Source organism: Wyeomyia smithii, chromosome 2 (assembly GCF_029784165.1).
Source record: "Wyeomyia smithii strain HCP4-BCI-WySm-NY-G18 chromosome 2, ASM2978416v1, whole genome shotgun sequence".
Lineage (NCBI taxonomy): Eukaryota > Metazoa > Arthropoda > Insecta > Diptera > Culicidae > Wyeomyia > Wyeomyia smithii.
Genome location: NC_073695.1, coordinates 208,303,500 through 208,327,028, shown reverse-complemented (window position 1 = coordinate 208,327,028; position 23,529 = coordinate 208,303,500). Strand labels below are relative to the sequence as shown.

General features: G+C 37.5%; 2 protein-coding genes across 10 annotated transcripts in view; one reads left to right on the top strand and one right to left on the bottom strand.

Moving 5' to 3' along the window:
* The window catches only part of LOC129726024 (endophilin-A), an 80,352-nt gene extending 74,449 nt beyond the window's left edge, over positions 1-5,903 (top strand). For 5 of the 7 annotated variants that reach the window (XM_055682577.1, XM_055682578.1, XM_055682580.1 and 2 more), the window contains 3 exons: positions 1,165-1,257; positions 2,079-2,206; positions 2,304-5,903. In XM_055682577.1, the coding sequence (XP_055538552.1) occupies positions 1,165-1,257; positions 2,079-2,206; positions 2,304-2,423 (341 nt within the window). In that variant the 3' untranslated portion in view covers positions 2,424-5,903. The remainder of the gene's footprint in view (positions 1-1,164; positions 1,258-2,078; positions 2,207-2,303) is intronic. The other 2 variants (XM_055682582.1, XM_055682581.1) reach the window with 1 other exon arrangement.
* LOC129726026 (uncharacterized) lies at positions 4,950-7,404 on the bottom strand. Of its 3 annotated transcripts, none has more exons than XM_055682584.1 (3): positions 7,362-7,404; positions 6,209-7,104; positions 4,950-6,148 (listed from the first exon to the last, which is right to left on the bottom strand). In XM_055682584.1, exons 2-3 carry the CDS (start codon positions 7,077-7,079, stop codon positions 6,120-6,122), a joined length of 900 nt encoding a protein of 299 aa, XP_055538559.1. In that variant the 5' UTR covers positions 7,080-7,104; positions 7,362-7,404; the 3' UTR covers positions 4,950-6,119. The 3 variants fall into 3 exon arrangements, with proteins under 3 accessions (XP_055538559.1, XP_055538561.1, XP_055538558.1); XM_055682586.1 differs by lacking the exon at positions 7,362-7,404 and adding an exon at positions 7,210-7,337; XM_055682583.1 differs by lacking the exon at positions 7,362-7,404 and having other exon boundaries at positions 6,209-7,189.
* Between the last annotated feature and the right edge of the window lie 16,125 nt (positions 7,405-23,529).

Sequence of the window (23,529 nt, the reverse complement as noted above, 5' to 3'; positions counted from 1 at the left end):
CAGCTGGTTGAACGCGTGGGATCAGCCCAGCCAGGCGTCAGTCGTTTCTCCACCCACCGCGACTGCCACCAGGGCTGCCGCGAACAATAACCATGGCAAACTTAATTCTTTTGGCAGTAACAGTGTGTATAAAAGTACTTCTAGCTCTACTACTACCACTAGCAAGACCGGTACAAAATTCGCTAACAACAACTTCAATGATCCCTGGTCAGGTGATTTATGTTACATTTTCCTTTATTCTATGTCTGCGTCTTACGTACTGCTGTCCAATGTTTCCAGTTAGGAGACGAGTGAGCATTACGAAAGACGTTGAAACAATCGGCCATTCCTATACGACACTCTCGTAAAGTCAGTCTGTCGCAGGTTTGGTTTGTGTTTGTTCAGTGTATGAATCGGTGACGGGGATTTTAGATAAACTGATATAGCAAAATAAGACTTTAGAAGAATTTTCTTAGAAATACAAAAAAGTCAAACAATCAAACCGCATATATAGAGGAAACGTCGTTTGACATTCTACTTATAACAAGGATACTAAACTGTTGCTTTGATAAATAGGAGGTTGTAGTCTAGAGTATGCTAACTAACAAATTTATAAACTTTATCATTCTTACTGCGCCTGGTAGATTTCGGAACGAAGGTATAACAATCTGGTCTCATAGCATTTGTGTGCACTACATATGGTGATGGGAATTTAATGATTTGAGCTACATACTGTGTGTCATTACTCTAAAAATAGTTATTCTCTATTCCATAAAATGTAATCAGTTGTTTTACCAATGATTTTCGTTTAGTTTTTCAATGATTTTTTGTCATGATTTTTCATTCCTTATCATCTCGTTGTCAGTTGTTCAGCGTTGCTCTGACTACTGACAACCTGTCATCGTTCATATTCTCAGTAAAGAGAGTAGTATTTTTTTACGATGAGTGTGCTTAATGTATACAATGTTTTCAAAAATTTTCTAATTGTTACTAAATATGTGTTCGAAATTACAAACAACATTCGTTCACACTTTTTACTTCTGAAAATGAACTGTTCGAATCTATTTCAATCTTCCGTTTAGAAGGCGTCAGCCTGAAAACAGCGCTATACTCGCTCTATTACTACTACCACTGCTACTACTGCTATTCTTCCGTTTCATATTACCTTACCCTTCTCTCGCCTAGGCGGTTCATCATCACGTCTCAATTCACCGGTCAATAAACCGACACATCTGGAACTTTTGGGTAACGGTCAAGCGCAGGCGCGTTCCACCAATGGTAATCAAAATTGTCCACTCATTTCTCTATACTCATTTCCATTCGGTTTGAAGAGAATTTACTAAATAAGTTTCTGTGAAACACTAGGTTTTAAAGTGTTTATTATTAGTCTTTGTGCATACTTTCAGTTCGGTTAGATGACATTCTAACAATGACCTTTGTTTATGTTGTATTTATTTTGTGAGCTTCGTTATGTTCAACTTTTGTAACTAAATTTCCGTGACACAAACATGTTTGTACTTGACTTTATTCTATCCAACAACTGTGTGTTCTGTCTGCAATTTCAATCAATGACACTGCATGGTTATTGTTTGAGTCGTTTGATTTTTTTTCGGATTCATTCATCACAAATATTCATAGCATCAGGTCCACTTACTTGATAGTTCCAGTAGTCATGTAACCAATATCTTTTCGTTGACCTTAATTTGTTCATCATTACCGTGCGTAGTATAAGATTCATTTTCATAATAATTCCAGTCGCAATTTCGCAATTATTAAAATAACATTTTTTGTGAAACCCACTTGTTCAGGTTAGCATGTTCACATTAGTTTGTCGAGCTTCACTTCATTTCTTTGTATTGTTTATCAGTGGTTGTTTGAGTTTCCTGAAATGCAGTAGTGTTTGATTTTTTTTTGATTAGTCAGTTTTTTTTCAATATTTTGTGAACCAATTATATAGGAACCTTGTTTAAATAGTTGCGTACCTAGTTGAAACGTAAATGCGGTTTATAGAAAGCATAGTCTAGAAACAGTAAACGATTCCGCCGCATAGTTGACGAATCATAAAATTAATGCAAAATTTTAAATGATTTTTTCTCCAGCATCACCTTTGCCATCACCGATGCGTTCGCCTGCGAGAACTCCGATGCCAGCAGCTAAGCCTACGCAACCGTGCTGTACGGCGCTGTACGACTTCGAGCCCGAGAATCCAGGCGAGCTGGGTTTCAAGGTGAGTTCGCCAAACTATACTCATTTTAACGGGTTTTTCATAGCAAAAGTAATTGTGTATGCAAATTGTTAATATTCTCTCTTCTATCTTCTTCCAGGAAAACGACGTCATCACGCTCATCCAGCGCGTGGATGAAAACTGGTTCGAGGGCAGTGTAAACGGCAGAACCGGCTACTTTCCGCAGTCGTACGTGCAAGTCACCGTTCCATTACCTTAGACGCGTGTCGTACGGGTTTATTTTAATCTACGCGTAAAAATACTGTAATTGTAATTGCCTCCCACCCTTGTCCCGCATCCCATCTGGTACACTATTAATTACCGCTGCTGAGCTACTATTAACTGCAACAAGCCAGATCTACTAGCTGCACTACTATTACTATTACCGTTGATAACGTCGATGGCCAAGAGCAGAAGTATTGCCAGACCCATGATGGATGGAATCAGTCGCTTTCGTTTCAAAATTGTGTTCTGTAGAATACAAAAAGACGGCTAAATAGATCAAGCAAAATGGTTATCAGTAGCATCATTGGATGAACGTGTAAACGAATAAACAGAAGAGAGCATTATCCTTACTTAGGACGCTAATTTGTATAGTTTTCCTTTCCTTTGGTTTAGAACTCTACTATCTACTAACAGCAGCACGCTGACTAATAATTGCCGAAACAGGAATGAAGCGAAAGATTTTATTAGGTATAACAAAGCAACGTATCGCAACTAAGAAAGTATTTACATAAGATTTATTGTCGTTCAGTCAGATTGTAACATACTATTTAGACACTATTATGTTTGTCCGTGCGGTGAGATGATAAAGCACATCAATCCCTCGTCGAAGATGTTATTGTACGCTGCAGGAAAATCGACGGTTCAGTTTGCTACGTTAGTTTGAACGCCTAAGCAAGAAAATCTGTAGAGAAGAAAACTCACGCATATGCGACTTCTAATTTCTAGCAGACACTACCCAAAACTGCAGCTCTAGTGGTACGAATACTGGATGACATTGAATAGTTCTAGCGAAGCTTATTTGTTTGATTCTAGGAACAGATTTTATTCATATTGAAGTAAAACATTAAAGTGAGTATAGTTGTAGGAATGATGCTGTAAAAGTTTGCCACAGAAGGCGTCGAAACGATTTTATGTTGTCTTATTATTAGCAGATATTTTATGGTGACTGTTTTATGTGTTCCACTCGCACTCGATTAGCAAGAGCTTCCCTCGTGATGGCGGAACACTTGATGCACTTTTATCGACTGTTAGGACTAGCAATGAACAATATGTTTGACAGTCACGTACCAGGATCTGTTCTATCATCGGTTATGTCACAATGATATATGTACAGACCCCAGGAACTGTTTGCATGGGATCTGTCCAATCCAGCAACGGATTTAGTTTTGCCGATGCTTCCTTGCAGAAAGTTTTTTTTGTGTTAGTGCGCATTGATATAGATAGGTTCGATAGGAGTAGTTTAAACAAGTATTACGAACAGTGTATATAATTTTTATGATTTTGTTGAATAAACTAAAACAGCAGTCAGTGGCTAGACGTTAGTTGTGTTTAAGTTACTTGTCAATGTTTGGTTTAATTATTTTGCCTGAAAAGAAATCCCTTTTTTCACTTGTATCAGTTATTCTATTTCTTTCGAATATAAGGCTCCGTCGAGTGTAGGGTATAAGGTGTAGAGACGTATAACATTCGTTTTAAAAATATAGATAGGGTTTACTAACAAATTTCATTCTATCGGTTTTTAATTCTGAAGTTGCAAGATATTATTTAAGCGAGCAGATACAAACAAACAAAATAACGGCAGTACGTATACAATGAAAAATCACGCTCCATTGTTTACGAATCAATTATGATTAAAAATGCCATTATGAAAATTATTTACCCTATCGTTACTACGGACTGCAGATTGAAAGTATCTGGGAGATAAAATTGTATGTATGTTTCCATCAATCAAACAAATGAACATCCATCAAAAATTCCATTATCATTCTTCATTACTATTAGCGTTAATAAACAAGCCTTTCGCAATACTTGTGAGAAAGAATAATTACCATAGTTATTAGATGTTTCGAGAGATTAAGAACTTCATCTATATACAATGTTTGAACCAAACTAATCATGCATATGAACACCGAAGTCTAGAGTCTATACACAGCAGATCACATCGTATAAATGAATGAAATATTTACCTTACATTACTAGTTGTATGAGAAATCAAAAGTCATCGTGAAAGTGTAATTCCAACCTGTCTGTTTGAATGTTGTTTTCCTTTTCTCAAATCAAACAAAATTTAATACCAACCTTACTGTTCCTGTTTACTGTTTGTCATTTTTTCTTATCTACTACGTGCCACTGTTTAAGATCAATCCTAGTAAAAAATCGCTATTGTTTTTCAATTTTTGCAATTCGAGTAATTATGATACGAATTGAAACGAAGAACGTAAACAGAATTCCCGTCACATGCATTGTTAACTTTCATATGGATTCAGCAACGATTGAAAAAAAAATAAAGTATGATTTGAAAAGGTTACAATTCAATCAGCCAGTAAACAAAGGGCAAATCATTACATAATTGTTATATTCGATTTCAAGCTAAAACGTAATTTAGAAAACGGCAAACAAACAAGTTAATGTCACAGAAAAATCAACATTTATTTTAGGAACCGCGTACACACAAACACAAAATAAGTCTTTTAATACCATTAGTTGTAATAGCAAGTAAGGAACAAGTCGATTCGGGAGCAAAACTGATCCCACAGAGGAATGATTCCGCTTGGATGCACACTTATTACACCGGAAAATCCATGCATTGGAATGAAAAGTTTACAGTTAATGTTTCCTTTGATACTTGTTATGTTTTTGTACCTATTTCAGTTGTATCAGATGCAACTAGCGAACAGAGTACAACCCCAATCAAAAGCCAAAAAAAAAATATGAGAAATAACAATTGCCGTAAAACTAGGCAGCCGGGACAGAAAGTATATCATACTATTATATGCAATATTCTGTTATTAGTTAAGCTTATCAATCGGTTTTAGTTCTTTTAATTTTCCTATGTGCAAATCGAATTGTGTAAAGTTTAAAACAAAAACAGGATCAAGTAAACATACATCTAATCACTGGCAAACGAATGAAAAGGGAAGTAGCAATTATACAATATTAACATAAATTGAAAATATCCTAAAGGACAATACGTAGTATTAAAGAATATAAAACTTTAAACCCGAAAGTGAATACTGAACATAACATATAACAACGGACAAACGTGTACGACATAATCAAAAACAAAACCAAGCAAGGTCAATGTAAACAACGCAAACCCGAGCTGTCTTCTTAGCTGTTCTGGGATTCGGTGAAAGAGCACGGAGGGTGAGTTTCAGACAAAGCAAACAATCGCCGAACGGACAAACGACTCGAAACGAAAGGTTTTCACAGTCCGATTCCTGATTTGTTGGTTGCACAATACAATGGTGTTATGTTTATCGCAGAGCAACTGTTATCCTATAAGACACAGACCACGTGGCAGAACCGCACATTTGACATTACATACCGATGGTAAAGGAATCTTAACATTAAATCATAAATCGAAGAATGAGTAACAGAAACCTAAGATAAGATCGTTAATTGTGATTCATTGAAAGTAATATAAATACATAAGAATAAAATAAAGCTAACAATGATCGATTCTGAACTGGAACCGGCCGGCAGTGTTGACAAGTTACAAGGTCGTATGTATGCATGGATTTTATTTGCTGCTAGTAACGCTATTTTTATTAGTTTTGTTTTTTTTTTATTAATTATAAAAAGATCCCAATTAAAATTCAAATAATTATGCTGCGACGTCCGTAGGAAACTCTCTCGGAAATCCAACAAATCTGTGTGTGTCTCAGTATTTTCAAACTAACTTCTGTGATTACTTATTGGACCGTTTCCAATTTCCAGCTGTGACAGGTTAATAGTTATTCTTTTGTTATTTAATTCCATTACAAATTATTTTATTACCTTCATCGGAATCGCTATCTGTCTCCATAGCTTTGTAATCTATTGTTTCAGTCTGGGTTTGGGAATCCAAGACTTTCTGTTTCATCTGTGCAATTGCGTTTCTTCTCAAGTTTTTAAGTTTGAAACAACACCGCACAACATGACCTGCCATTCCACAGAAGAAACAAATTCTGAGTTCTTTCTTTCTTTGAGATTCAGTTCGCTTTCCTGCGAGTTCTGTCGTTGGTTGAAAAACATTTACATTTTTCTGACCGACGTGGTTTTTGTCATACGGCTGGAAACCAAGTCTGCTTTTTACCGGTAACTTAACATGTTGTTTACAAACTTGCTGATTGCGGGCATTGTGGACTGCCAAAAAACTTGCCATAGCTGTTTCGACAGGCTCTCCAAGCTTAATTAACTTGGTGACCTCATCCAATGGCAAGGTTTTCTGCGTTAAAGTTCCAGAACTGGTGTTCGCTGTTCCCCAGTCCCGTGTGATTTTTTTGGCCGTTTCTAATACTTTATCAGCCTCGTTCAAACCGGTTATTAGACGATCATGGAATGTTGTATCTTTGAAAAGACCGCAAGTGCATAGCTTTGTTTGAAGCTTCAGTAGCTGGAATACATCTGCATTCGTCTCGCGGGTATTTGGTACGTCCGTGGCCGTTCTGTCGATTCTCATTTTCAACTTCTCAATCATCGTCTCTAACGGTATATCCGTCAAATTACTGACCGGGAACAGAAGCTTCAGCTTTGCGTATATATACGGTCCACACACTGCAATGAAGTATGCTCTCCTGTCGCTTTCGGAAATTTTATTCGCTACAAATAAAAACTCCAGTCTTTCAACCCAATGGCTAAAAGGTGTGCCTTTCTTGTACGGTTCCATTGCGAAAGATAAAGTTAGAGGTATTCTAGAAAAAAATTAAACGAATAATTAAATATCTTTTTTAAAAATTTGGAGAATAAAACAATTTATCGACTGCTCTATCCGGACAGCAACACAATACTGATGATACCAATAAGCCGGACAATGCAATCAATTGTTCTTTTTTTTTGATAACAAAACAGCATGCATCGAACGTTATTTATAAAATGGCGTCATTGGCCGCGTGTCGCTTGGATGAATAATTCTATAAATTAAATCAACTATCATCTTTCAGTGTCTTACAAAAATGGTCAAGTACAGCAGAGAAAGAATTCTGACCTAGTTTTTAAAGGATAAATAATAATATGAATGCGGTAATGGCTGTTCTAGCTAACCAGTTTTATCCGTAGTTGCTTCTAAATTCGCAAACGTAATGTAGCTAACAGCCCAACGTTACCGCATAGATAATGTGTAACTACTACATCAAACTGTCGAGTGCGAACTGGCTCTGGCTCTTCTTCCTTCTCTTTTTTGTATTGAGTCAATCTCTTTTGCCGCTATTGTTCTTTTCATAGCACACAAAGCACATTATATCGGCAACAGAGACGTTGCAGTTTACTATTTATTATGCAGGGACCAAATAAACACTAACATTCTCTCCCAATTCCGGATTTGAACAAACGACGACCGACTTGTTTTTGAGTTGCATTCGAAAATTGAATGGTATTGTACAGCGACACGTGTGTCAAACGAGAGTCATGGTGGCTTGTGATGTATCAAGAAGTTGTCGCCATGCTGCTCTGTTCTGGCCTTGTTTCACTCCCTCACCCCCGAAAGTCGCCTTTGATCTGGCCGCGCTATCGTGCACGTTGCGTTATTTCTGGTGCCGATAGAGTTGCTGAAAAGAAGCGATTTCACCGGGTTATCGTTCGTTCCACCGTAGCCTATTGACTTTTGCTAGCTGTGCAATCGGGCTCTCTCCAACCAGCATTTCGCCATTCTCCGCCTGCATCATAGAGAGTACGCAGCACCTTCCGTTCGAAAATTCAAAGGGTCGGAGACCAGTGACCAGACTAGTGATCCCAAACACATGAAATCGTCGACCATCTCAAGCTTATCGCCCTCTACAGAGACTTGAGTTGGAAGGCTGATGATGTCCCTCCTTGCAGCCTTTCCATGCGAGCGGGAGTATAGTTTTTGACGCATTCATACGCAGTCCGTTTCGCCCGGCTTTGGTTTTCAGTCGGTCGTAGGTTTCGTCGGCTGTTCCAAAGTTACGTGCTATGGTGTTGAATATATCCGCGAATCGTAGAAGCTGAACCGACCTTGTGAAAATCGTGTCCTTCGTGTCGATGCCCGCTCATCGGATCACCCCAAGAAACAATTTGGAAGCTGTTATGAGAGCAAATGTGGAACACAAGCAGTATTGAAGCGATCGATGCTGAATAAACAACACGTTTAACTATTTGTCGAACAAACGTTGCAGCATTCTTTGTTCATGTACTTATTCAACAGTGGAACTCTAGCTTAACAGAAGTTGTTCAAACGTTTGCAAGTGAATACCAGCAGCACTAATAAATATGCGCTGCGTTGAAGCGCTATAAAGGTCTCCATTTATCAGTGGCGTTCTCGCCCAATAAAAGCTATTTGAACGTTTCAAACGGCAACTCCCAACTATTATTCTGCTCGTATTGTTCAAATGCTGGATACATGCGTTTGAAGTCTTTCAAAGAGCAATTCTTTAGCTCTTATAGACGCGAATGCTAGATCACCAGTTTTATAAACAACATCCTTCCGAACGCGTCGTATGGTTGATTTATTGCACTAGAAACATTTTTTAAACCACTAAAAGATTTGGCAACTTGTGTACTTTCAAATCAACGTCAGTGATGCTCCGAAAGATTTTTTTTTTATTCTAGGAAACTGAGGAACTCTATGAAAATTTGAACAGCATTTTACAATTGTTGAATAACTTTGATTAGACAACAGTCGAACAACAACCGAAATGGAAAATACAACATTTCTGTTCAATGGTTGAAATTTTCCGGCATACAGTTGTCTAGGAACGGCGAAGAGGGTTTTTAACCACAACATCAGAATATTTCATTCAACACTTGTTAAACCAGTGTCGAATAGATGCACCGCAAAAAAATTATTAGGCTACTGTTCTGTATGTGTTCGACCTGTCGAATAAAATATCAATGAAACATTTGCTAAGCCGTTGCCTGACTGTTGAAATGCTCTTGTTAAATGCTTATTTAACCTTGTTTGAAAATAGTGTTTACAAACCTTTGTTTCACGCAATAGAACATACTTATGCAGCTCACGCTGAATAGTAGCGTAAAAAAAAAGTTTAATCGACATTAATTCAGCTCTTTTAGCACAAAAAAAAATGCGAAAATGGAGCTCAAATTTTTTGTTAAAATTATTTTTATTAGCTTTATTAGTTTTTTACTTGTGGAAATGATATGGATGATTATTTAATTTGTATTAAAAGGCAACAAAAACTATCTTCTGCTGGGCTTCTGTTGAGATTCGAACTTGCTTTCCATTGCTTGGCTGCCATCGATGAATGCATGTGAGCTAATCTTTAATATGACGTGTGCTGTGTTAAAAGTGAATATGCTTCTAAACTTTCTGGTCTAATACATGTTGAACAGCCATCATATAACTACTGGAATATAAGCTTCTTGCACGCTGCAGTTGCTGCTTGCAAATAATGGTTATGTCAAATCAACCGGTACGCTTCGTTTAGAGGTGCGTGCAAGAAGCTTATATTCCAGCAATTATACAATGCCTGTTCAACATTTATTAGATCAGAACGTTTAGAAGCATATTCACTTTTAACACAGCACACGTCATATTACAGATTAGCTCACATGCATTCATCGATGGCAGCCAAGCAATGGATCGCAAGTTCGAATCTCATCAGGGACCCAACAAAAAAAAACATGGTTTTAAAAAAAGGGTGGCGTGTGCCTCCCGATATAAATTTAAATTTACCCGTAGTATTTCCAAGTAAAAACAAACTAATGAAGTTAATAATGAGAATTACAATAAAAAATATTACCGCAAATAGGGTAAATGACCCAATAGTGGAGGAGCTAAGCACGAGTTATGCATGTTTTAGCCATGTTTTGGCTAAGATAAACGAGTCTAGCTGGTACTTTTTATTATTTTCTGTTGAAATGGGCTCTACTTGATAGTTTTGCACCTTAAAATTGACTTTAAACACGTTTTGAGGCTTGAAATTAACAAAAATATGCTGTACGCTTTTGCTCCAATAGTTGCGGTAGAGTTCCTATAGTTGCGAATGCGTGCTCCTATAGTTGCGGTATATAGAACATTCGTTTTTACTTGGTTAAATGAAGGTTTTTAACTCGCTTGAAGTGGTTTTTAATTGTTTTAGTATTCATCATGTTGTTTTTAATCGGTTGACTAGTAGGTTGGCAAGTGAATACAAAAATGCACGAAGTTAACCAAGAGACGGATTATGCACCAACTTGATCAGATTTTGGCAGAATTCAGTGAGAATTTGTGGGTATGTAGGTTTTATTAAACTAAACAATTTTGCATGCTTTTTATAACATTTCTCTAGACTAACATTTAAAAAGGGCTGAAGTTTTTGAGCAGCTTTTTTATAAACCAACGTATCAGGATATTGACTGATATTGAAAAAAGTTGTAAAGGAATGACTTTCAGAAAATTGCTTGAAATTTCATATAAAGATATTGGAAAATTGAATCTGAGTCCTACATGCATGAAAAATAAAAAGTGATTTAAATTTTGATTTTTTGGATAGTCAATTTACCTAAATCTTTTTTGAACGATTTAAAAAGTTTTTCTAACAAAAATTCAGTCATGTTTATGGAACATTTTCAACGTAAAACAATGTTGGACATAAAAAAGACTAATAGCGCTCATTTTGAAATGCTTAGAAGAATTTTAGGCGACTAAAGTGTTTGTCTATAAACCTTGGTTTTTGGAAATCTGAGATAACAGTTTCCATATCAACTCACTTTTTTTTGAAATCTTTTTTTTTTTTGTTCAAGTAAAACTTTATACTCTTTCCTAAACGTCTCTTTCTCTTGTGTTTCTCTTGAAAAAAGCTAAAGTCTTTTACCTCTGCTTCGTACCATGTCTGCGCGTACATTTTCTACGTTAGTGTTTACTAAAAGAGCCATCTAGTTTCTGACTGTTTCACACCAACATACTGCGAAAGGCTCGTCAAAAGAATTACAAGACCATAAGCAGTGAGTAAGCATCGGTTAAGAGGTCATACATAAGTAACGTAGCATTTTAGGGCTGAGGGCGGCAGACTTTGTGACCGATCATGTAAACGCGGGGGAAGGGGAAGGTGTGGTAATTTTTGAACCCAACCTTCCTCTTCCACAGTGATGAGTTACATCATTTAAGTATGTCCCCTAGTACCTACTTATCGTTCATATTCGCAATTAGTCCCACACAATCTTTTCTAATAAACGTAAATCAGAAATGCGGAACATACCGCAACTACAGGAGAACAGTATATCCTGTGATCCAATTTATAAGTAATTTATAGATAATATGATCACCAATTAACGAACTTCACCTGTGAAACAGTTTCTATAATAATCTATTATCTGGGAAAATAATTATATGAGTATTAATCGTACTAAAAACACACACATATCTTAAAAACTTTGTGGACAAAATAAGAAAATAGGTAGTAAAGGGTGCCTTCCAGGTAAGTTTCTGAAAAATACAGTTTTTTCCAGTAGTTTGGATATTTTCAGTATATATTGATATAGTAACGTATGTACTCATGTTTAATCTATTGTTTCTCCAACATGTAGCATAAGCAATTCACCTCTAATTAATTTAAACGATGAATTTAAAAGCGATACCGCAACTATTGGTGCTACCACAACTATTGGATCATCTACCCTAAATATGGTTCAACTAATTTCTTCGAACTTTATTTTTACATTTTGTTTGTGCTAAAATAGCTGAATAAATATCGAATAAACGTTATTTCCACGATACTATTCAGCGTGAGCTGCAAAAGTATATTCTAATACGCGAAACAAACGTTTTCAAACATTATTATTAAACACGCATTTAACAAGAGCATTTCAACAGTCGAGCAAAGATTTAACAAATGTTTAATAAATATTTTATTCGAACACAGGTCGAACACATACAGAACAGTAGGCTAATAAATGTATTCTGGTGCATCTATTCAACACTGGTTTAACAAGTGTTGAAAACAATATTCTGCTGTTGTTGCTCAAAACCCTATTCGCCGTTCCTAAACAACTGTGTGTCGGATAATTTCTCCAGATTCAACTGAACAACCATTTAACAGAAGTTTTTTATTTTCCATTTCGGTTATTTTTCAACTGTAGCCTAATAAAAGTGATCGAGTAAATGTTTAGGTAACAATAATTGTTACTTGGGACACCCTCAAGCCGATGTTGAACAGCAAACAAGAAAGTCTATCGCCTTGTCTTAACACTCTACGCCAGCGGTTCTCAACCTTTTTTGTCCGCGTACCGATATTTTTTATATCGATTGTATCCCCTGGCTTGGGATGTTCTCGCAGCGTGGGAGAGAGTAGTGGTAGATCATGTTGTGGTAGTCTGGTTCAAGTTTCAAATGGAACTTTAGTTTGTTTGATTGCTACAGTCATATTTTAAAAACACGATTGAACAACAAATGAAGCATTATAAAGAAAAATTGCTTTGTCCGCCATTACTGATTTATCTTTCGCGTACCCCCTGAAGCCTTTCGGGTACCCCCAGGGGTACGTGTACCCCAGGTTGAGAACCGCTGCTCTACGCGATTCAAATAGACTCTAGAGTATCCCCGAAACATGCACGTAACACATCACTGGCGCTGTGGTGCCCTCGATCAGCTGATTGAGAATCGACTGTATCGTAGGCCGTCGTGGAGTCTATGGAGATGGGATGTGTGAGCACGTTGTATTCAGTAGAGATGGTCGGGTATGGGTATTTTTTCCCGATACCCGTACCCGACCCGTACCCGACGTGTTCGGGTCTGGTTTCGGGTACGGGTTTGAAAAATTCTCAACTGGACGGGTTCGGGTCGGGTACGGATAATTCGATTTTCGTGCATTATTCTCACATTCATTTCGAGTATTTAATTATTAACTTTAACTAGGTGCTTTAGCATAGTCTTGGTCTGGGAGGGAGAAACGGATACGAAGCTGTGGGAAAGTCAAATGAATCAGAATGAGTTGTCAATTTGAACCAGAAGAAAAAAACATCTTTTAGTAGCCGGTATTGTAATAACTTAAAGGTATCGCCTTACTTGATAAAATATTCAACGTAAGCATTTTTTTGTATTCAGTGTGGTTACCCAAAATATTTTGGTTTATTTTTACGTAAAATTGCATAAACTTTCAGTAATAATCCTGCCAGCTTATTTCGATCATTAAACTTGCGCTTTCTGGATTTACGATGCAAACCAGCTTTTTGAAATTTGAGGAATTGCTTAACCAACTTCTGTTTTATGTAGCAACAATGTTGTAGTTGCACCGGCAACGTCATCACTGTGAAAGGATGATTGTATTTTACTTGACCGTGGACTTATTCGAAAAATACTTACCAAGATAACATTCATATACGCAATTTTCTGAAACATAATATTTCTGTCCTTTGGTATGCTACGAGTTTTGGAAGTTTGCCGATTTTGTTACGGCATTTTTGTGGTTAAACCGTGTAATATGTGGAATACCTCCTCCGTAACTATTGATCGGGTATCAAAAAAACTGTCGTTTGGTAACAATTTCGAACTATACACTTCATCATGGTTGAATGTTGATTTTCGTTTCAAAAAATAGTAAGTTATAAAATTGTAAAATTATTGCAACTCTGCGCAAGTCTGCGAGATCGTGTCAAATAAATGTGTGAACAAAAAAAAGTCTGCGTAAATATATATAAACTCGAAAATCTGAAGAAACTGACTAGGAAAATCTGTGTTTTACAGACAAATTTGCACATTTAGTATTCCTGATGTTACTAAAAACTTAGTTCTAGTTATGCTCGGGTTAAAGCAGTGAGATAGTTACACGCTATCAAAAAACGACAGATGTGCGTTTCATCTGTTTCGACCGATGATCAGGGATGCTGCATGTACAGAAATATCTGTGTTATACCGAATTTTAGATCCCAGGTTGCTAAGATGTGCACATAAAACTCGTCGTTTATTTTAAACTCTACCAGACATGCATTTCTCATCATTCTCCGTGTTGTTCTAGTAGGGTAAATTAACATATAGGTAGTGGATCCCTTCTCTATAGTAGACCACCCGCCAGAATAATTCATCTGGAAACATCTTGTCCAGCCAGTCTGCATCACAAACACAAATTAATAAAATAAAGAGGTTCACTATAGGTTAATTTATCCTGATCTTCTAGTTGTTTCGATCTGGTTCATTATAAAGTTATTATGAATCTTTAAAAAAAATTCTATTGAGTTTTTATTGATCTCTCGAAAGCGAAAAAAAAAAAATCCAGCATTTTATATGAATCATACGTACACATACAAAATAAATAATTGAAATCCTTGATCAATTTTAATATGAGGTAACTAACACGAGAAATGGAACCTAAATTCTTCGTACACAGTTATGAATAAATATTTTGCTGCGTGATAAATATGGTTAAATTTTTCAACATCAGACGAGCGGATGTTCTCAGTGACAGGTGCTGTGCTGGATTCAAGGAGAACCAATATGTCGCCTGGAACTCTGGGTTCATTAACATTCGTTCAAACGAACAATCGGTTCTATTCTAACTTCGGCCATCATCTCGAGAAACCACATATGACAATCAGTGCATAAAATGTGCGAGGTAACCAGGTATTTTGAAAAAAAAATAAAATAAAAAAGCCAGGACGGGTCGGGTACCGGCAATTTCGTGGTATTTTTCTTTCGGGTACGGGTCGGGTACGGGTAGTTGGAAAAAAATTTCGGGTTGGAGTCGGGTACGGGTATTTTAAACAAACCCGACTTTGGGTTCGGGTCGGGTACGGGTTTGAAAATTCTCGATAAGTCGGGTACGGGTCGGGTACGGGTAACAAATTTCCCATACCCGACCATCTCTAGTATTCAGCGAATACAACAAGGGATGGGTGATGCTGCAAATCTGCACACAAGCTCAAAAATTTGCGTTTTGCAGACAAATCTGCACAATTGGTATCCCTGGAGAGAGGCATTTGATGGTAAAAATAAAAATCTAGCGATACTGTAAGTATCGTTTAGAAAATATCGATACCGGTACTCATTTTTTGCGGAGAGTATCGATGCCAAAGTACTCGATACCTTGACCCCTGGTATCGATGCTAGCATCTCCCATGAATACAATTCACAACATTTCTGTAAAGATCTGCTGAATTGGAAAGATCTGGTGGCCTATAAAACCCGCTTGTTTTGGTCTACGAAACGTGACAGATGACGGAACAGAACCGCGTGTTTTGTAGGCGGCCATGATAAGTGAGATACCACGGTAGTCGCCCTTTTTGTGCATAAAGCAGATGACTCTCTTCATTCACTCGTCTAGTAGCTTTTCCTCCTCCTGAATCCCAGAAATGACCGAGTGCAGTGCGCTAGCCAGTACCTCTGTACCATACTTGAAGAGCTTGCTCGAAAGTCTAGCTTTGCCGGTACCGTTGTTGTTATTCAGTTTCCCAATCTCATAACGAACTTCATGAACATCGAGGGCTGGTATTCGTCTTAATGCTTCTCATACTCCTTGGTCCTGGGTTCGCTTTCCGCTTCAGTTTGCTTTACCACTATGTAGGTGTCCATCGAAGTGCTGCTTCCTCCTGTAGACCACCTTGCAGGCATCGTTCTCATCCGCGGCGTTGAACATGTCGGCTTGCGGTACCTAGCCCCTCTATTTACGCCTATCGCTGGCACGGAACGGCTGCTTGAAACCAAAATTTTCGAAATTGAGTGTTCAATGACAGAAATAGAGAACCGTTCATGCCCCTTCTTTGCATGCGTTATGCGGAATTTTCTCGGTAGAGAGCAATTCTATATGATAGCAGACTATTGCTGGAACCTTCAATGTGATTAACCAACCAAGTTTACACTTTTTATCCACTTTCACTATTTAATTCTATCACTTTTCACTTATCCTTTGCATATAGTGTAGGGAACGGCTTAAGCAGTGGCGCCTATTTTAATCAGTCGAAGAAAACAGGCCTCAAACTCCTGCATTTTTATCAATATCGACAATTTTAATGATGGAAACGAAAACTTTGATTGTCTAGCTGTCTTACGAATATAAGAAATACCGTTAATCACAAAGAAATCTGTGAACAATTGCAATTGAAACAAATCGACCTATATTGCAGCCATTTAGGAGCCACTTCGGGTGCTGAAAAAAAAACGCCTGCAAAACAGATGGAAACTGCTTAAAATAGGTTCGGGGTGATTGGAATAGTGTCCCTCGATTGGTAACTTTGATTGATGATTGTTAAAGTTTACTAACTTAGTTTTACAATTTGAAACCAAGTTCTGACAGAGAAAACGATAGCGAACAGTTTGATATACTACTGTTTGAGTTTTACCCAACACATTTTGTGTATTTCGTCTGAATACACAGCCGGTTCCTAAAGCTGCTTAGAATATGTTCCCTACCCTACGTATTTCAACACTTACTTAGTGCCTTCGTCAGTGCTTATTTGGACGAAACGAAACGAAAAATTTGGACAGTCCAAATAAGCACTGACGAAGGCACTAAGTAAGTGTTGAAATACGTATATGCAAGTGATAAGTGAAAAGTGATAGAATTAAATAGTGAAAGTGGATAAAAAGTGTAATGTGTAGTAACAAAAAAAAAAAATAACCTCAAACATTTAACTAATAATAATAATATTATTGTCGTACGCGGTTGTCTTCCTATGTTACACGCAAAAGTTGGATGGTGCGAAACCAGTACAAAATTGTGCGTTTTTAGCGCAATTGTTGATGTAATTCGGAACCAGTACAATGATTGCGTGTTGGTCATAACGCAATTAATGCTCTGGCGTTTCTCCAATGTATTTGGCAGCTCCAAACTACTACACCTAAACAGTTTCAACTGGTATCAAGCAGCATTGCAAAGCGAGCGAGAAGCAAAACAATTCTCCTCCTTTCTGCTTGAGGACGAGACATATGCTACGCTTTTCAAGTCTTTTGCACACACGCTTTCGAGATACTTTTTCTTCTTCATGCATTCATAGCAGCAAGCACGCACCGACAGTATGAGTGAGAGACTAACAACACTGGTATTAAGTATGTACAGCAGGGGTGTCTCGCTCATTTCGTGAAGCAACGAGATATCGCCTTGCGCGTCGCAATCCGAACCGAAAGAGAAGCGAAAGAGCAACTTGCAAATTGTGTGTGAAGTGCCTATAGTCTTGTCGCACATACATGGAAATTCTACGAGCGAGAGAAATTTCTCTCGTCGCTTGAGAAAAAAGCGCGTGCAGTCACTAATACACTCGACGTGAGAAATAAAGTGTCGGTATATGATACATATTCTGATTCCATTCCATGTCAATGTATTCGCAGTACAACTGTTGCGTTATTGGTTTCACACATTTATTGTGCGATTTCTGTGCAACATTTGTGCGAATCGGGAAGACACAATGATTGTATAAGACTTCAACTTTTGCGTGTAGGGACGGCGTACAACAGCGTCTGACCAGGATCGGGCGGCTGAAGCATGAAATGCGATGCCTCACCAGCTATATCCTAGGTGGTAGCTTTGTCGCGAGGCTAGGTAGTATACCGAATCCGAAGTACTACGAACAATCCAGATAATAATACGGAGCGGAATATATGGACCTAGGCGATCGACAAAGGGAAACGATTATTGGAAGCTCGGTACTTGGAATGTAAGGACTCTACTCGAACCGCGACACGCATTTGTCCTGGTTAGAGAGCTGTTAGGATTAAGCGCAAATTTTTCAATTACAGCCTAATCAATGTGTACGCACCAATTAATGATAAACCTGATGACGAGAAGGGCAGGAAAACTTCTTCCGTCCCGTAATTGGTAGAGAAGGTTTCCATACTCTACTACGAACGACAATGGTCTGAGGCTTATCAATTTCGCTGTAGCCAACGTCCAACGTATTGAAATGATGGACAACGAGGAAGATACGGTTGAACATCCAACGTTTATCAATTGGAGGAATACACGCAGAAAGTAGATGAGCAAATTGGAGGGGAATCTGAACGAACAGTGGAGATATATTCACAGTACAGAGGTCACATGTTTGCTACGGCTGTGACAGGCTAGAGCATAGAAAGATATTTAGCAGCTAGAGCCGTTGAAAAGAGACTCCATCGCCGGAAGAAACGTCAGCATCGAGAGCGTGCTCTTTCGGAGGCGAAGAGCTTCTTCTCCAAGCACGATGCGAGGAGCTTCTACAAAAAGAATAATAAAATCAGGAACCGAAACGTACACACTTATTTCCATCTTAGTTGTTCAGTAATTTTTATTACGGTCACGTTCAGTAAACTTGAAATTTTCCTGATAATTTCCTGAAAAATTACTGATGTCGGTCAATTTTTTTGCCGAAATACTGTTTAATAAAATTCACTTGACGAGTTCAGCAAAAAACATTTCTGACCCCTTCAGTAAACTAAAATATTTTTTGCACTTTTATATAGTTCAGTAAAAATTTAACGATCTATCAGCACTTATCCAGATGTTGCTGAAAAACCTCCAATTGTTTTACTGAACTTTTGGTTTTTTACTATACTGTTCGGTAATTTTTCTGCATCTGTCAAAACAGAATCGCACATCAGAAGTCCACCATTTTGAGATTTCCAGAAAAGTTTCGTGGCTGTGTTATTTAAAGTGCTCCACGAGCCATTTGGACAAAAAACAAAAATAAAAAACGGTATTGCGCTTTCAAATTTACCACCACAGCTGATTAATTCACTTGAAGCCTTTAATAAAAAGTCTTTATTCGCCATGATATAAAACGTTATTAGTTTCAATCGAATGGTCATGAAACATCAGTATAATGAACTAAACAATCCGAAATACCTGTGAATAATCAATCATCGGTTACAATAGCAACTATAGGAACAGTTACATTCATATTTTTCTATATTCTTTAAACCGGAAAAACCTTAAGTTGCATTTTGCGGAACGCTTGTAAATTTGTGACGAATCATCAGCTTTGTAAATGTCGAATCAGGCAGCAACTTTTGATGGCCGCTTTGTAAATTTTTGCTGAGCCATCTTCTTTATTTGACGTTTCAGCAACAATGAAAAAAACCGAACGCTCGTCAAGCAAATGAATTACCGAACAGATTACTAATGGCTTAGCTGTTGAAAACTCAGTAAAAAGTTTGCTGAGTTCGGTAAAAGAAACTAAGTGTGTAACTTGGTCAGAATTCGTGAAAAGGATCACTAAAATCGCGATGTCGATATTTTTTTCAAATAAATAATCAAAACATCAAGAGTTTCACTAGGGAAGTTGATTTTCCAATTTTTATTGAATTTGAGTAAGTTTTCAAGTTGTTATTGTCATTTGAAATTTAGGTCAAGATTTCTTTTCAAATAGACATATGTTTAAAAACATTGCATCGAATTTGATGAAATTTTTTAACAGCAGATGCATCCTAAGTTGTAGTTTGCGAAAATATATTTTTGGAGAATTTTTTTTTTCAACAGTGACTATTTAAAACAATATGTTGAAAAATTATGTTCTGGGACATTGAAGAATCTGTAAAAAAATCACAAGTATTTTTGACAAAATTCCGAAATTTTTCTGAAAATTTCGAGTTGGTATTTTTTGTTTAAAAGATGTGGGCTTTAAAAGTTGGTGCTGCAACGCATTTTTAAGCGAAAAACACCCCTAAACCCAGCTTTCTTCAGTTCTCATACCAAAAACGATCTTACCCCGCTGGTGCATTCTGTACGGTTGTCCCCTAACTAAATTATGCATTGTGTTTTTAGTAAACAAGCTGTGGAACCACCAACCATGGACGAGGTGATGCAAACAATTGAAGAGCTGTAGAACTGCAAGGCAACTGGGAAAGACGGTATTACCACCGAGTTTTTCAAAGTTGGGAGCGGACAGCTTTATCGTTCTCTTCGGGTCATTTATTTATTTATTTATTTAAAACCGTGTAGGAAATTCTCCCCGGCATCCTGTTCCATCGACTGAGGCCATTGGAGGAAACCTTTGTTGGCGAATACCAATGTGGTTTTCGAGGGGGACGCTCCATCACGATTCAAATGTTTACCCTGCGACAAATCCACGATAAGTTTCCCGAATTCCAATTGCAGACTCACCATCTGTTCATACACTTCAGGGCAGCGTACGATTCAGTTAAGAGAAAAGAGTTATAGCAGGTAATGCGCGAGCATGGTTTTCCAACAAAACTAATTAGAACATTCGTGCTACCCTTGATGGTTCCATTTCAAGGGTTAGGGTAGCCGGTGAGGTACGAACGATTTCGTGGTGTTAGATGGTTTGAAGAAGGGTGACCGGCTGTCAAACTTATTGTTCAACATCACATTGGAGGGTGCTATACGGAGGGCTGTACAGTGGGGAATCGCTGGCCATCAGCCAAAAAAATTTTTTTTCGTTAGCTGTTTCATAATATTTTTCCTTTATTGCTATAATATTCAAGTATATAAATCCAAAATTAAGGGGCAATATCATGAAATCTGAATTTTTTATGACTTTTCAAAGCTTGGCAAACTGACGTTTTTTATCTTTTTTTTAAAAAAAGTACATTACTTTGAAACGCTCTGTAACTTAAATGATGCTTGGATTTTTTTGACGTCAAAGGAAAAGTTGTTGTAAATATTGTGCAAAACAAACCCCTTTCATTAGATATTGTAAAACTTGGTCATAGTTGGCCTGACACTAAAAAAAATAAGTGTGAAAAAAGCGATAGCAGATTTTTTTTATTGTTTTTGAAGTTGAAATTTCATCCAGGATTAATTTTATTCATAATTATGATACTCCATTACTGAAAATTTATGATATCGCACTCAAGGATAAAATATAAATTTGGGCAAAAATCACACAATTTATCAATGAAAAGTTATAAAATAAGTGTTAGAAAAGAAAACAGTAAACAAATCTTAATGAAATTTTAATTATGTCAAACTTTATCACATTCTGCAAATCTAAAAAAATATTAAAAACATTCAGCCCTTTTCAATGTATGATCATGACATTCGCTGAACACATTGAGGTGTCAAATACTAGCAGCAAATTCATACCATCAAACTCCGACTTACAATAGCCCGTTTGCAGATTGCTTTTACTTCGCACTCGTTTGCATACAAAAGTAAAGCACACATTTTACTGTATGACAAAAAAAAACAAATAACGTTCGTCGCCCTCCGCATCTCTTCGTATTCATTTACAACGTTTATATATATTTAGGCAAAACTTGTTTAGTTCGAGGGGTCGTCCATAAATTACGTTTTTTAAATGGGAAGAAAGCCCGGTGGCATTACTTGTGGTCAATGATCATATAATTCTATAAAAAAAGTGCAAAAAATATTAAAAATTGGATTTCGTGCTTTATGGATGGCCCAAACAAAAAATGGATGCCAAATTCGTGTTCAGCGCCCAAAAGTTATGTAAATAGGGGAAAACCGTACAAGACGCACCAGTTAGGTAAAATGGCCCATGCTATTAATTATTAAAAAGTGTACCATAATGACTAAAATATCTAAAAAACTGTGCAATTGGCTATGGCTCTGTCCAACATGTAATAATGAATTTTATATAAGCTTTTATGATAAACCCCCGACCCTTTACACTTTTGGAATTTATAATACTATGAGTATTTCAATTTATTTTACAAACTTTCGTCAACTTTTACCTAAAAACGATCAAAATTAAAATTGGGGCAAAATGCACTAAGAAGCGCTTGCCCGAGATTGCTTGGCCGTTCCATTGCGTTTGATTTTACTGCTAAGACTTCAATCACTTCTCACTTCGCGTGCTGATTTCTGCTAGTGGCATGTTAGCCTTCTGCTTTGGAGCATATTGGCCTATGTTGTGGTGCGTTTTGGTCACGGGTTTGTTTGATGGCGATGGTGATTTTTACCAAAAAAAGATATTGAAATCGAATATTTTAGAATTTACTTCGTCATAAACATGCATTAGATAGACCCTACAATCATCCTACACGTTCAATGTCGCATAAAAATGATTGGAAGCGCTGTAAATCGCGAAAATGTTTAACTGGTGCGTTGTGTACAATCCTCCCCTACCAAGTTTTTGTCGCATTTTTCGACACTTTTTTTGCTTGGCCAGCCTTTGTATGAAGTTGCCCCATTGTGGGCTGGCGTACAGAGAAGCGGCACCATCATGACGAAGTCTCACATGCTTTTAGATTTTGCGGACGATATTGACATCATTGGTATTAACCGTAGAGCGGTGGAAGAGGCTTTTGGACCTCTCAAGAGGGAAGCTGCGAGAATTGGGCTTGTCATTAACTCAGCCAAACGAAGTACATGGTGGCTGGTAGAGAGTGTGTTAGACCGTCGGATATTGGTGCTGCGGTGGTGATAGATAGGAAATTATTTAAAGTAGTCGACGAAGTTATTTACCTGGGTACATTGGTGACGTGCGACAATGAGGTTAGCCGTGAGATGAAGAGGTGGATAACGGCCGCAAACAGGGCTTACTACGGATTGCGTAACCAGCGGAGGCAGCCTGCAAACCCGTACGAAACTAGCACTCTATAAGACCCTGATTCTCCCGGTAGCTCTCTATTGCCATGCAGCATTGACACTGAAAGAGGCTGGGCATGTAACTAGAATGCCGGAGGAATGATCAACAAAAACTATGGTGCTTATCACGGGAGTCACTTCACAGTGAAATCAGAGTGGAGTGAATAAAGTCCGACCATTTTGAACGGTGAAATGATTCCACGAAGATGGGATAAGTCTTGAAAATTGATTGATTTGTGATCTGACGAAAAATGCTGGATTTGTTTTTCAGTAACGAAAGGAATCGGATTTTGATCTGTGCCTCTAAGCGGTCAAAGTTTCATCTTTTTGACCGATGAAAAAAATGCACAGCAGCTCATGAAATTTTCGATACCGAAAAAAAATTGTTTTGATGGTCAAATGTCTTAAAAATGCAGAAAACGTCAGATCTGGTGTTATCTAAATAGACGGAGAAAATCGACTTTCTGGGACTTAGAAATTTTTGAGCTGGGAAACATTCTCATTTCACTAGTCCTATTCTCAATTGCACTCCACTGTCAATCTCACTTCGAGGAGGAAATTTTTGTCACATCACTTGAGGTGGAATCGGGAATAGGTCTCAATACTACAAGGTATACAGCCCTAGGGGTTGTAGGAAATGGAGACGTAGGACTAAATAAATATATTATATGCTGCGATAAACTATTCATAGGCAACACTACCGTTTATCTTTGGTGCGCCCTGATCGTTATTGTAAAAATGATTATTGAGAAA

What these genes read in the sequence shown, in the direction of transcription:
- LOC129726026 (XM_055682584.1), bottom strand. Translation starts at nt 7,079, where the DNA reads ATGGAACCGTACAAGAAAGGCACACCTTTTAGCCATTGGGTTGAAAGA. An exon ending in AGATAGCGATTCCGATGAAG is followed by an intron (nt 6,149 to 6,208) that starts GTAATAAAATAA and finishes AACCTGTCACAG; the next exon opens with CTGGAAATTGGAAACGGTCC.